We start from the raw sequence: 15281 nt of genomic DNA on the forward strand, positions 1-15281 counted from the left end.
CTCTCTTTCCTTTCCTGCACCCTATCTGTGCACACACTCCCTATTTTCTCCTCATCTGCAGACTCCCTTTCGTTCCCTTCTGAGTCCATCTCTGGTAGTTACCCTTCTGGAGAGTTATTCAATTCTGACAGACACTGTAAATGTACATTCGTGGAGTACTAACAACGTGCCATTCTAGCTTAACTCCGTAGCTTTTCACAGTAAGAAATAGAGAGAGATGCATTCGGTGCTTGTGTTGGAGATGTAAATGACAGCCCACTCATGCAGCATAAGAAAATCATACGGTTATTGTTTTGCTCAATGGGAGTGGCAAATTCATCTGTTTTTGAAACTTCTCTCTCAAGGTTTGATAACATTTATGTAATATCCTGCTTTGATTAACACAGATTAACAGCAAAAAGGAAAGGCGAATTGCGTTATTCCCTTGTAATTTAAATAATTTATTTACCACTAGAGTACAACAACAATAATGTGTTACAATACATCATAGTGGGTCAACAACAACAAAAACATAATCATCGTAAACAACAACAATGAAAAATAATAGCTCTATCATGACAATATTGGTGCCTCGCTCCTCTTCCTGGTTTTCCAGGAAGTCCTCTGGCGCGGGTGCACAAAGGGGGGTGGGGTTAGGGGCGGGGTAGTGTCACCTACACTTCCTGCTCTAAGTCACATCATCAACACTCCTCATTTAATAAGGGGGAAGTAACGACTATTAAAAAATACAAAAATAAAAAACAGAATCAAAATAGCGTCAGTGCAATTCTTTGTATGCAAAAATATTTTTATTCCACAAAAGGACAAAAACCTATGACTGAATAATGGCTTTACACTATGAGGGAGGCGGGCGAGACAAAGCTTTTCGGATACAAATGAGCAGATACAATGCTGGTGTCCATAACAACTACTGCACACCTGTAAATATGACCTTTTGACCTCTGACCTAAAGTAATCTCAGACCTAATTGAATGGTCTCAAAGGGACATGGATAATCTCTGAACCAGGTCACATCTACTGTCCATTCTCACCTATTGTATCCCTTCTCTCTAATTGTCACGACAACACTAGTATACCTCCCTAACTAACATACTTCCACATTCCCATACCACTGCATCATATAGACAACGACAACCCGGTTCTACTCAGAACAATCCAACATATCCACAGAAATCTTAAACCTGTGTTTATGATGACATACCTTGTGTAGTTGATGGAATCACTGTTGGGCTTCCTAAAGCATTCAAGATTCAATGCACAAGGTAAACAGAGTTCAACATTACTTTGGGACACTTTTCTTGTTTAGTTGTTTTGTTATCAAAATGTCAGAACTGTTCATTCCAGCAGAGTTTGAATATGTTGCCTGCTGCAGTGTTTGGGATGGGTGTGTGTGTGTGTTTTCTGAGTATGCCTGTGTGAGGATGAGTCTCTGTTGAAAAGGTAGGCATGCTAGGTGTGCTTATTTTCTTTTGTTCTCTGTCTCTCTCTTACAGTCTCCCTCTTACAGTCTCCTAGCCTCTTTCTGCCTAAAGTGGCTGTTACAGCACATATAAACAGCATATGGGATGAGATTATAACATTACTATGTTATAACATATTAGTAAACTGACATTGGGAAGTGGATTCATCCACCACTTCTCGAGAGAGTTGAAAACGTGTTGGGGGCTAACCATAAAACACTGGATATTAAATAGGCAATACAATTATCAAAAATCTAAACAAAATATAAAATTACAATAGTTTCAAAAGGATGCAAAACGAGACAAACAAAATCAAGGAGATGGCTTGCTTTGAATGTTGAAACCGGGGGGGTCGTCTTTGTTTCTCAGACGTATTATTTCACATATAGACACATATACTTTTTTCCAGTGTTTGCCGTACTCTTGTGTCTTTGTGTGACAAGTGTGTGAGGTGAGGCATGTTATCAGGGCCTTTCTAAACACAAAAACACAGGCACACCTGTACAAAAGCCACAGCTGTGTGTGTGTGTGTGTGTGTGTGCGCATGGATGTTTCGGGAGACATGTTTTCTGTACCTAGATCTGCTCAGCACCTTTTCCACTTGTGCTTGTAGGAGATCAAATATGTCTGTACAATAGTGCAGGAGACTAATAGTGCAGGAGACTAATAGTGTGACTGACTGTGTGAATGTACAGTATGTGTTTGTTGATGAATGTGTGTATGTGTATATGTACAGTATGTGTATTTATATGTGTGGGTGGGTGGGTGCATACACGCGTGTGTGCATGTGTGTGTGACTGAATGTGTGTGTATCCAAGTGTGTGTGTGTGTGTGTGTGTGTGACTGAATATGCACAGTTCCTAGCTGCACTTGCAGGACTTGACGATCATGTTGGAGAGCTGCTCTATCTTGGGGGTCTTGCCGATGTAGTAGAGGATGGTGAGAGGTTCCAGATCCTGAGACACACAGCAGGGCGATGCTGACGCCTCCGGGTTGATGGTGTTGTACAGGCCTAGCACCTGAAGCGAAGAATCACACACAGAGGTATGAGTATGAGGCTTGATGTTGACAAAGGCAATGGTCTTTGACCAGTGCTGCTTTGAAACTATGAAAAAACTCAAACGAGGAATGAGACGATCTACAGAAGAACTCCACTGCACAATGCTGCCACAATGACCACTACTCCACACTGCTACTCTCACCACTTCTCTACTACCACTCAGACCTCTGCTGGCTCTAAACCAATCCCTTTGGATTATTTAACCTTTGACCCTTGACTTCTCACCTTGGAATGCTGGGTGTCAGCACTCCATAGATAGGGACAGGCCCCGGCGCAGAAATTAGCATTGTAGCCCTTGGGCTCATGGATCCACCTCCAGCCCAGATCTTTCTTGAAGTCGATGTAGAGCGACCGCAAGCAGCAGTTATCCTGGACATTTCTGTGCGTAGGAAGACAGAGAGAGTTAGGAGTGAGGGATGGATACGGTTCTGTGGGAGCCACACGTGTGTTTGTTTGTATGTGTGTGTGTATGTGTGTGTGTGTGTGTGTGTGTGTGTAAGAGAGAGTGAATACATGCATAGCTGTGAGCAGAGAGAGTTCTGCAATAAGAACAACTGCCAAGTGTGTGTGTGTGTCACTGAGGGTGAGCTGCTGACAGAGAAGGTAACAATTTACTCGGTGTGTACAGTATCTATTAGCTGTGAGTGTGCATGCGCACATGCTTGTGTGTGTGTGTTGAGTTCCCGCCAGCAGAGTGGTGTCGAGGTCAGGTGAGGATCAGTGGGGTCATTATGGGTCACTACCTGGAGCAGAAGGCAGCATCCAGGGCTCGTTTGGAGCGGTGGCTCTTGTGCTGGGACTCTAGGCGGTAGGAGGGCAGCAGCATCATGAGCAGGTGTGGAGCCTGGGCGCTGTGGCGCCGCTTCCGATACACCTTCAGGTCTCCGCTGTGGTGGAAGCTGTCATCTATACCTGTCAATCACACATACATATCATCAAAATCCATCATGTTCATACAATGTCAAATCAAGTTAGGGGAAATCAAGTGTGACATTTTAAAGTGGAAATGACACTTTTTAAAAGCTTTTTAAAACCTTTGGAATATACTACAATTTGCATTTCCTGCTGTGCAGGAAAATTCTCTGCGACAACAGAGTGATCAAATTAAGATAGAACATTTGTGTAGGACCCATAGGGCTCTGGTCAAAAGTAGTACACTATATAGTGACTAGTGTGCCATTTTGGACATACTCCAAATCATCTGTACCAGTGAATCACACAAACTGCATATCTGCTTCTTATTTACACTTGCCAAACACATTGCTGCATAAGTATTCATGTCAGTTAGTTACATATGAAGGAAAGTAAAATACAATGTACTTATCTCTCAATGTACAGATATTCTATCTTTATTTGATCACTCTGTTGTCGCAGAAAATGGAAATGCAAATGGTAGTGTTCAAGGCTTCTAAAGTTTTTAATTTCCACTTAAAAATTTCAGACTTGATTTTCACGAATGAAAAATGTATCATCCCCTTCAAAAATGTCCAGAATAATTCACATTTCCTTTAACTGCATTTCCCCTGCCGTGAGAAATTAGTCGAATTAAGACAGCATCTGTATGCCTGTAGAGTAACACACATATACTGTGCAATACATACCTGCAAAGCGGGTTTCCAGCTCCTCACTCTTATTGGGGATGATGTAGTTGTTTGAGGGCACAAACGTACAGCATGGACAGTGCAAGCTGATCTTGAATCCACTGTTTCTGTCTGGGGGGAAAAATAGACAGGATTGTTCATATACAACAGGCCAATGAGATTTCAGCATCATGTATGATCAGTGATTCAGCTGTAGTATAGGAGGTCAAAACCTCTGCATCCTACCTCTATGAAGCAACCATTCACTGACTGCCTCTGTCACGTCAAAAGACAGCCACTCTCCCTCCGTGCGCGTGCGCACCACCTTGCTGTCAATGTAGCGCTGCGTCGGGGACGCCAGGTCCTTGTGACTCAAAATCTGTGGAAACAACACGTGTCCTATGTATGAGAACAACCTGGAGGGAAATTCTGGCAAGAGTCCCAGAAGTCGCTCCTGGTTCAGTTACTCGGGTCTAGTAGTGGTCCCCCCAGTCTCCAAGACTGCTCTCTCCCTGATCGATTGAGCAGGTCTAGGAGGAGCTGAGCTGGGCCGGAAACAGATGCCGGACAGAGCGTTGTTATTCTGCTGTCCTTCATAACCATGTATTTATGTTGGCCATGCTCTCCTTAATGTTAGAAACACTGCTTCTCTACTCTACCACTGTCTGCTACACCACTGTGATCTACTGCTGCTACAGGGAAGCCTAACGAGAGAGGGAGGGAGAAGAGATAGGGGAAAGGCAAGAGAGAGGCAGAGAGAGATAGAGTGAGAGAAAAAGAAAAGAGAGGTTGAGACTAGTCAAAATCTCTGAAAAGTAAGCTTACAGAGACTGGGGCCAATTGCTTACAAACCCTTGAGATGAGAGACCGACAAGGGGGCCCATCTACCTGGATGGTCACTTACTTCAACATATATAGGCCCTAGCTATCTTTCCTCTAGGCCCTGGCTAGTTTTCACTAGGCCCTGGCGAGTGAACCATCTCAGGGCCCGATCACTCCTCAACAGTCAAGGCAAAGAGAGAACCTTCCTAGTAGTTAATGTATAGTAACACTGTATCTCTGAGACACACATCATCGTGTATCGGCTCAATTCCACTCTGTATCTGAATGTGTGTGGAACTACACACGTCCGTGTAATGTTTTGGGTGTCCAGTTCATGTACAGCACGACTTGAATGTATTACTGAAGGTTATCAGTTCATCTCCTTGGAGAAACTCTCCCTGGTTGCACCGGCTCTATCTGTCCTCCCTCACACGCTTTCAACCGCCTGTGTTGGCGTGAGAAAGTCCTCCATGTTGAGCTGTGTTTAGGTCACCTGTCATTCCCCTGGCTGGACATAAACACCACCACGCCCTGGGAATGGGCTGGTGCCGACGGTCCTACACCGTGTGGAGGCAGGAGACGCTGGGCCGGAGCGCAGCCCCCGGAGACTCAGCACCGGCTCTAAATCACCTCTCTGCATTCCACACTCCTCTCTCCACTCACAAATAACGCTGGACTGATCCATGCGCCGCCCGGCTCCCGACACTACTGACCCACACTGAACTTCATAATGTGTGTGTGTGTGTGCACGCATGTACACTCAAGTATGGCATATACTCATTTAGTGGTAAGCATTTAGTCATCTATTTCATACTGGTCTCAAGTGGTAAAACTTAAAAAACAAAAGTAGTATATTTGTGGAATACACCATATTATCATTCATCCTGTGTCAGGTGTGCTAATAGTGCTAATTGTTTTTATTTGTCAAATGGCAGCCAAGCATCGATGATCATGTCACCAGAATAAGACCCTCAATGTTTATTGGAAAGGAGCATCAAGCTCATCACATTGCACTTTCACAAACCTGTGAAGTTCATCATCATTTATTTAATCTGTAACCTAATGACTCCGGTTCTATTTTGTGGGTTTTTCTTCTGAACTGGGGCCATGATTGAGAAGGACGGCCGGGGGCATATGTATTGTGCAGCTCGAGGTGAAATTCTTGGACCTGCGCTAGACAGACGAAAGCATTTGCCAAGAATGTTTTCATTAATCAAGAACGAAAGTCGGAGGTTTGAAGACGATCAGATGCCGTCGTAGTTCCGACCATAAACGATGCCAACTAGTGATCCGGCGGCGTTATTCCCATGACACGCCGGGCAGCGTCCGGGAAACCAAAGTCTTTGGGTTCCGGGGGGAGTATGGTTGCAAAGCTGAAACTTAAGGAATTGACGGAAGGGAACCACCAGGAGTGGAGCCTGTGGCTTAATTTGACTCAACACGGAAACCTCACCCGGCAGGGACACGGAAAGTATTGACAGATTAATAGCTTTCTCGATTCTGTGGGTGGTGGTGCATGGCTGTTCTTAGTTGTTGGAGCGCATTTGTCTGGTTCATCCTGATAACGAACGAGACTCCGGCATGCTAACTAGTTATGCGGCCCAGAGCGGTCGGCGTCCAACTCCTTCGAGGAACAAGTGACGTTCAGCCACACGAGATTGAGCAATAACAGGTCTGTGATGCCCTTAGATGTCCGGGGCTGCACACGCGCCACACTCAGCGGATCAGCGTGTGTCTCCCCTTCGCCGAGAGGCGTGGGTAACCCGCTGAACCCCACTCGTGATATGGATTGGGGATTGCAATTTTTTCCCATGAACGAGGAATTCCCAGCGCGGGTCATAAACTCTGGTTGATTAAGTCCCTGCCCTTTGTACACACAGCCCGTCGCTACTACCGATTGGATGGTTTAGTGAGGTCCTCGGATCAGCCCCGCTGAGGTCGGTCACGGCCCTGGTGGAGCGCCGAGAAGACGATCAAAAACAAAGTTTTCCGGATCATTAACGGATTGCCAGCCGCAGGCGTGGGGCTGTGCTCCAAGAACAAAACTGCTGTCGGTTGGGTAGGGTGCTCACGACCCCTGGCTCTTCCTTCCCTCGGCATGGGGCTCTTGACCTGGAGGGTGGCTTCGGCCCCAGCCTGAGCCCGGTTCCCCGCATCACCATTTCGCCTGGGTTGCACCCGACCGGCTCCATCCCCCCTTTCCCCGTTAGGCACGGCCACATGGCGCACCTCGGTCACGTCCGAAGGGGATTGGGGGTTGCCGGTGAACCAGGTCTTCATGACTCGGTCTCCATATTTAAACTGCTTGGGTCTCACCCAGGGCCCTCGCGAGGCTCTGGGAACCTAGCCAACCGCTCTGCGCCCCGGTGCAGGTTTATTGTCTCCCCTCCCGGATGTTTTTCGTTCAACCTCAAACCTTTTTGCTCCGTAAACTGTGGCCTTTTTCTCTGGCGGAGGGCAATCTCCTCAACACTGCCTAGCCACTAGCCTCTGCGTAAAACAAGAGTACAACTCTCAGCGATGGATCACTCGGCTTGTGCGTCGCTGAAGAACGTAGCTAACTGTGAGAAAAAATGTGAATTGCAGGACACATTGATCATCGACACTTCGAACGCACCTTGGTCCTCAGGTTCCTCCTGGGGCTACGCCTGTTTGAGGGTCGCTTTGCCATCAATAGGAACTCCCAGGTTTCCGCGGCTGGGGCAGTCGCAGGCCGCCCCCGGGCCTCGGCTGTCTCCTCTCCCCCGTGCTCTCTTCCTTTCCCTTCCCACCTTGGCGGGAGGCGCCCACGTTCCCAGCATGGTCGGGCGTGGCTGCCGGTGGACTCTGTCTTTCTGTGCTGCCCACATTACGCATGCAGTTCCCGGGGTAGCGCTCGGGGTTAGGTTTGGACCGTGGAGCTCCGACCGCCGACCTGATCTGGATTGAGAAGGTGACCCCGGAAGCCCGGCCACACTCCATTCACTTTGACTACGACCGAAGATCAGATGAGACAACCCGCTGAATTTATACATATTACTAAGTGGAGGAAAATAAACTAACCAGGATTCCCTCAGTAGCAGCGGGGGAAGAGCCCAGTGCCGAATCCTCGTCCATCCGGCATGCGCGGGAAATGTGCATGCTTTTCCGGACAAGTCGTAGTGGGAGTACCACACAAGTTTACTTCGATATGATGGTTATTATATCAATATTTGTGAATAAAAGCATTTCCACTGACAGTTCTCGCATAATTAATTATACTGACACAAAAAGATGCCAACTTGTCTAGCATATTTTGTTTAGTCTACATCTGGAAAGTTTACCGACAAATTTTCTGTTTACATCAGGCTGGTCGTAAAAAAAATTATCCAACATGTACTTCACTCACGTCAAAAGGTTGGATTGGCCTCCCGAGTGGCGTTACTACAGACCTAGGTTTGATCCCAGGCTGTATCACAACCTGCCTTGATCGGGAGTCCAATAGGGCGGCACATAGTATCCGGGTTTGGCCGGGGGGGGGCTTTACTTGGCTGATCGCGCTCTAGCGACTGCTTGTTGCGGGCCGGGCGCCTGCAGGCTGACTTCGGATGTCATTTGAACGGTGTTTCCCCCCCCCGACACATTGGTGCAGCTGGTTTACAGGTTAAGCGGACGGGTGTTACGAAGCGCGGTTTGGCGGGTCATGTTTCGGGGGACGCATGACTGGACCTTTGTACTTCCGAGCCCGTTGGGGAGTTGCAGCGATGAGACAAGATCAAAATTGGGGAGAAAAAGGGGGTTAAAAATGTTTTTACTAAGAAAATAAAAAAAGGTTGGATGGAAACCTGGTTAGAGATGAGGACAGAAGGGAGGTTTACCTGGTACAGTTCAATCCTCTGTTCAGACACGCGGGCCTTGGGGTTCTGGAGGCGGAAGACTCGTAGCTCAGCCTTGACCAGGTTAGAGGCATTCTTCTCCATGGAGGTCACGTCGAAGGTGAGCCGTCTGTAGTACGGGTTGTAGTGCGTGGGAGAGATAACATCTGAAACAAAGGAAGGAGGACGGAGTTTAGCAACACGACTGACGATTTTGTTTATGTGTGTGTAAAGACAGACCAATCCAAATGTAATGGCTGACAGGGTGGAAATTCTTCCCTACTTATACCCTTCCCCACTCACTGTGTTCAGTTGAGAGGTTATAAAAAGGCAAAGAATGGTCAAATTCTCATAGTTTCACAGCAGTTATCAAAATGGCTCACACACCAGATTAGAATTTGATGCCATTCGCTCACTAGCAATTTTAACACACACATCTCCCTGTCTCCCGCGTCGGTCACTTGGGGGTAATGCTGCAGTTCACATGGTTCCTATAGGAACCCGGTACCATGGTAACGCTCACTGAATACTCCCGAACATGTGCGTAAGTATCTGATACGGGACCTGCACAGTAGTACTGTAACGCTCACACAACTCAAAACCATGTGTGGTGGAAGCGTGTGTTTGACAGAAGCTTACACAGTAGAACCGGGTGACACGCTTAGCACTGACAACCTTGTGTGTAGTGGTGAGCCTGACAGTCGTGTGCTTGGGCGCAGAAAGTAATGCAACACACGTAATGCTGGGAACCATGTGTGCGGTGATGTGTGCTTGACAGTTCCCTACACCACGGTGTATTAGGAGGCCCGTAGCCTTAAATTGATGGCTGCAACGTTAGGCAGAAGCCCAGGATTAGCCAGCCACCATGGTTTGTTTAAAGAGAGTATACAACCGCAACGACCATCAGGACAGGATGGAGAGAAGGGGGAGAGAAACTGCTAAGCAGTTGTACTTGGAGCCAGACCTTAAAGGACAACGACAGCCAAAATACCATTTACTTTACTCAACACTGAGATAAATTAGTTGAATTATAATAGCTTGCTTGTGTGCGGTTTGTGTGCGTGTTAAACACAAAGCTGTGACAATGCTCTAGTGTCAGAGGGAGCATGTGTGAGGTGACTGTGTCTAATGTGACCTTTGACCTTCTTAGTGAGAGACCCATTCAGGTCTCTCACAGGCACCTACCAAATACCCGTCCCAGGGTCATGTTTCAGAGCAGATCCTGTCTTTTTTTTATCAGTCTATCAATCTTTTTTCTCTCTCTCATTTTCTCTCTCTCTGTGTTGCACCAGTGACCAATGGACTGGGCGCGCCAACACTAACCCTTCTCTGTGTGACCAGAGAGTCAGATGAGCCAAGACTAACTACGCTCTTGCTCGCTTCCTTCCCATCTGTCAACAGAGAAAGTCACACTTCCAAGTCCCAATGGGCCAGCTTAAGGCAGTGTGTAACTTCTACACAGCGGCGCTGCCTCATGAATGATGCCGCTGTGCTTAACACAACACTGGCCGCATTGACTGAGGGCACAGGAAATAGGGCAGCTGGACTAACCACAATGAACATACACTCACCTAATGTACAGGTCTGGATATCCATTCGCACACATATAATCTATTTGCATACACTTCAAACAGACATATACTACAAGTCAAAAGTTTTAGACCACCTACTCGTTCAAGGGTTTTCCTTTATTTTGACTATTTTCTATATTGTAGAATAATAGTGAAGACTTCAAAACTATGAAATAACACATATGGAATCATGTAGTAACTAAAAAAGTGTTAAACAAATCAAAATATACTTTATATTTGAGATTCTTCAAATAGCCACCCCTTTGCCTTGATGACAGCTTTGCACACTCTTGGCATTATCTCAACCAGATCATGAGGTAGTCACCTGGAATGCATTTCATTTAACAGGTGTGCCTTCTTAGAATTTAATTTGTGGAATTTCTTTCCATCTTAATGTGTTTGAGCCAATCAGTTGTGTTGTGACAAGGTAGGGGGTATACAGAAGATAGCCCTATTTGGTAAAAGACCAAGTCCATATTATGGCAAGAACAGCTCAAATAAGCAAAGAGAAACGACAGTCCATCATTACTGTATGACATGAAGGTCAGTCAATAAGGAACATTTCAAGAACTTTGAAAGTTTCTTCAAGTGCAGTCGCAAAAACCATCAAGCGCTATGATGAAACTGGTTCTTATGAGGACCACCACAGGAATGGAAGACCCAGAGTTACCTCCGCTGCAGAGGATAAGTTCATTAGAGTTAAAAACCTCAGAAATTGCAGCCCAAATAAATGCTTCACAGAGTTCAAGTAACAGACACATCTCAACATCAATTGTTCAGAGGAGCCTGTGTGAATCAGACCTTCATGGTTGAATTGTTGCAAAGAAACCACTACTAAAAGACACCGATAAGAAGAAGAAACTTGCTTGGTCCAAGAAACACCAGAAATGGACATTAGACCGGTGGAAATTTGTTCTTTGGTCTGGAGTCCAAATTTGTGATTTTTGGTTCCAACCGCCGTGTCTTTGTGAGACGCGATGTGGGTGAATGGATGATGTGTATTTCCCACCGTAAAGCATGGAGGAGGAGGTGTTATGATGTGGGGGTGCTTTGCTGGTGACACTTCAAGGCACACTTAACCAGCATGGCACAGCATTCTGCAGCGATACGCCATACCATCTGGTTTGGGCTTAGTGGGAGTATCATTTGTTTTTCAATAGGACAATGACCCAAAACACCTCCAGGCTGTGTAAGGGCTATTTGACCAAGAAGGAGAGTGATGGAGTGCTGCATCAGATGATCTGGCCCCCACAATCACCCGACCTCAACCAAATTGAGATGGTTTGGGATGAATCGGACCACAGAGTGAGGGAAAAGTGCTCAGCATATGTGGGAACTCCTTCAAGACTGTTGAATAAGCATTCCAGGTGAATGCTTATTCACCTGGAATGCTTATTCCAGGTGAATAAGCAGCTGGTTGAGAGAATACCAAGTGTGTGCAAAGCTGTCATCAAGGAAAAGGGTGGCTATTTGAAGAATTTAAAATCTAAAATGTATTTTGATTTGTTTAACACTTTTTTGGTTACTACTTGATTCCATGTGTGTTATTTCATAGTTTTGATGTCTCCACTATTATTCTACAATGTAGAAAATAGGAAAAATAAAGGAAAACCCTTGAATGATGGGTAGGTGGTCTAAAACATTTGACTGGTAGAGTACATACCTCACCAGACACGCCACAACGGGTTTCTTCACGGTACACAAACCAAAAACAGATTTAATGCATTGCTCATTTATGTATGGAGCCATGTCATCGTGAAATGCTCTGCCACCAGATGTTACTCAAGCAAAACGCCAATTAAGCTTTAAAAAAACGGATAAAAAATACATGGTGTATCACAGCACCTCCTCTTTCTAAAGATGTAATTTAACTGTACTGTATATAAGAATATGAATATGTATATATGAATTGTGTGTAAATAGTATTTTTTGTTGTCTCCATGTGTCTTTCCTATATAACATGTATTTAATATTTTTTTATATATAATTTCATATATCTCATGTTGTTCTTGTCTATAACTGTTCTGTACTTCGTTACGTATTTGTACGTTTTATATGACCCCAGGAATAGTACCTGCTGCATGTACAGTAACTAATGGGGATCGTAATAAACTAAACACCACACGCAAGCACGCACACACACAAAGCTACTGTATATCCGTTATATACATTTGGAATGCTCTCTCACACACAACTACTGCACAATAGGTCATTTTACTCAACAAAACGTAAACAGTCAAGCAGACACACACACACACACACACACACACACACACACACACACACACACACACACACACACACACACACACACAATACAGTAATACATCCTCCCTCAAGTCAACTGGGGAATTCTGGGTGACTCAATAAGCCAACCACTGGTTGACATGAGGTTCAGTGGCAGAGAGAGCGAGAACGAGGGTCAGTCAGACCACGGTAACACTGATTTATACAAACGTGACACCAAAATGATCCACCACAACTGGCGCCGCTGTGGTCTGTCTTTGTGCACTGCACCCGGGCTCATTTAGGGAATTGAGAAGCGAGGAGGCAGTGGTGATGTCACACACGGGAACGGAACACACCAAGCGCAGGCTCATTGGGAGGGGGTGAGTAGGTTGGTTAGAGGGATGGCACTATACTTTCATTAACCAGACCAAGGCCTCCGTTCCCTCTTTCCTCCCAGAGCAGCCTGATGTCACATGAGAGCTGTCACACACAGCGTATAGACAGCCCCCTGATCCCTCTAATCATTCCCTTCATTCATTACTCATCACTTCCATGACATCACAGGCCAATGGCAAAATAGTCAGGCATGTGCTGCTGGGAGAAAAAGACTATACTGCCCCCATGTATATTCAGAAGCCAAGCAATGATTGTCACAGACTTTTCAAAAATAAACAACAAGCACATACTCTTTACATATTATCAAATTTTTCAACCAGGCAAGTCAGTTAAGAACAAATTCTTATTTTCAATGTTCGCCAGTGGGTTAACTGCCTGTTCAGGGGCAGAACGACAGATTTGTACCTTGTCAGCTCGGGGATTTGAACTTGCAACCTTCCGGTTACTAGTCCAACACTCTAACCACTAGGCTACCCTGCCACCCTGGCAAGTGGCAAGTCACACAAGCAACTGAGGGAGGAAAAAAAACTAGGCCCACCTTTCAGGGATCATACTGTTTCATAATAATACAGCAGGAATGTCTTCCTGCGCGGGGAGGAAGAAACTTGTCCTAGGATACTTCAAACATCAGCTTCCTTCCTGAGAGGAAAGAGAGGGCAGTGTGCTGGGCATGGCTGGACTCTCTCTCCACCTTGTGCTGCCGACACAGAGTATTGCCATGGCAGGTTAAAGCAACACCAGTGGGCTGGTGTGGTTACAATGGCTGAGTTAGCTAGAAGAGGGTGCCTGTGACACCAGGGTTGTGGGGTGGGTTCTTGTATATTAGGCCACATCCAAGACTTAGACAATTTAATGTGCCCTGTTATAACATGTATTGATTCCAACCTATATACGGTGCCTTCAGAAAGTATTCAGACCCCTCGACTTTTTCCACAGGAATTGTAGAGCTCCAAGAATGGATTGTGTCGAGGCACAAACAAATGTCTGCAGCATTAAAGGTCCCCAAGAACACAGTGGCCTCAATCATTCTCAAATGTAAGAAGTTTGGAAACACTGAGACTCTTCCTAGAGCTGGCCGCCTGGCCAAACTGAGCAATCAGGGGAGAAGGGCCTTGGTCAGGTAGATGACCAAGAACCTGATGGTGACAGAGCTCTAGAGTTCCTCTGTGGAGATGGGAGAACCTTCCAGAAGGACAACCATCCCTGCAGCACTCCACCAATCAGGCCTTTATGTTAGAGTGGCCAGACGGAAGCCACTTCTCAGTAAAAGGCACATGACAGCACGCTTGGAGTTTGCCAAAAAGGCACCTAAAGACTCTCAGACCATGAGAAACAAGATTCTCTGGTCTGATGAAACCAAGATTCTGAATTTAGTCCTGAATTCCAAGCGTCACGTCTGGAGGAAACTTGGCACCATCCCTACAGTGAAGCATGATGGTGGCACCATCATGTTGTGATGGTGTTTTTCAGCGTCAACGACTGCGAGACTAGTCCGATCGGGGCAAATATGAACGGAGCAAAGTAGAGAGATCCTTTATGAAAGTTTGCTCCAGAGCGCTCAGGACCTCAGACTGGGGCGGAGGTTCACCTTCCAACAGGACAACGACCCTAAGCACACAGACAAAACAAAGCAGGAGTGGCTTCGGGACAAGTCTCTGAATGTCCTTGAGTGGCCCAGCCTGGACTTGAATCCGATAGAACATCTCTGGAGAGACCTGAAAATAGCTGTGCACTGAGCAAAGGGTCTGAATACTTATGTAAATGTGATATTTCCGTTTTTGTTATTTATCTAAAAACCTGTTTTTACTTTGTCATTATGTGATATTGTGTGCAGATTGAGGGAAAAAAACTATTCAATACATTTTTGAATAAGGCTGTAACTTAATTTTAAAAAGTCTAAAACCCATTAAAAACCGAATAAAAGTCAAGGGGTCTGAATACTTTCCGAAGGCACTGTATATACTTGCTCACCAAAAATCTAATTCCAAAATTATGGGCATTAATATGGAGTTGGTCCCCCCTTTGCTGCTATAACAGCCTCTTCTGGGAAGGCTTTCCACTAGATGTTGGAGCATTGCTGTGGGGACTTGATTCCATTCAGCCACAAGAGCATTAGTGACGTCGGGTACTGATGTTGGGCGATTAGGCCTAGCATGCAGTAGGCGTTCCAATTCATCCCAAAGGTGTTCAATGGGGCTGATGTCAGGGCTTTGTGCAGGCCAGTCAAGTTCTTCCACAACAATCTTGAATAACCATTTCTGTGTGGACCTCGCTTTGTGCACAGGGGCATTGTCATGCTGAAACAGGAAAAGGCCTTCCCCAAACTGCTG

The 15281-nt window shown here is 45.8% G+C and overlaps 1 protein-coding gene and 1 non-coding gene across 2 annotated transcripts in view; one reads left to right on the forward strand and one right to left on the reverse strand.

Annotated features, from left to right (window-relative positions):
• Window positions 1-424: 424 nt before the first annotated feature.
• LOC109864860 (transforming growth factor beta-2 proprotein-like) overlaps window positions 425-15281 on the reverse strand; it is a 36749-nt gene continuing 21892 nt past the window's right edge. Inside the window, exons 2-7 of the mRNA XM_020452878.2 lie at window positions 8759-8922; window positions 4347-4479; window positions 4122-4232; window positions 3264-3432; window positions 2746-2899; window positions 425-2479 (exon numbers count right to left, since the gene is read on the reverse strand). Of these exons, the coding sequence (XP_020308467.1) occupies window positions 2321-2479; window positions 2746-2899; window positions 3264-3432; window positions 4122-4232; window positions 4347-4479; window positions 8759-8922 (890 nt within the window). The 3' untranslated portion in view covers window positions 425-2320. The remainder of the gene's footprint in view (window positions 2480-2745; window positions 2900-3263; window positions 3433-4121; window positions 4233-4346; window positions 4480-8758; window positions 8923-15281) is intronic.
• On the forward strand, window positions 7432-7584 carry LOC116356948 (5.8S ribosomal RNA). Its single transcript, XR_004205229.1, has one exon. It is a non-coding gene; the product is annotated as a 5.8S ribosomal RNA (ribosomal RNA).

Source organism: Oncorhynchus kisutch, linkage group LG2 (genome assembly GCF_002021735.2).
Source record: "Oncorhynchus kisutch isolate 150728-3 linkage group LG2, Okis_V2, whole genome shotgun sequence".
Classification (NCBI taxonomy): Eukaryota; Metazoa; Chordata; class Actinopteri; order Salmoniformes; family Salmonidae; genus Oncorhynchus; species Oncorhynchus kisutch.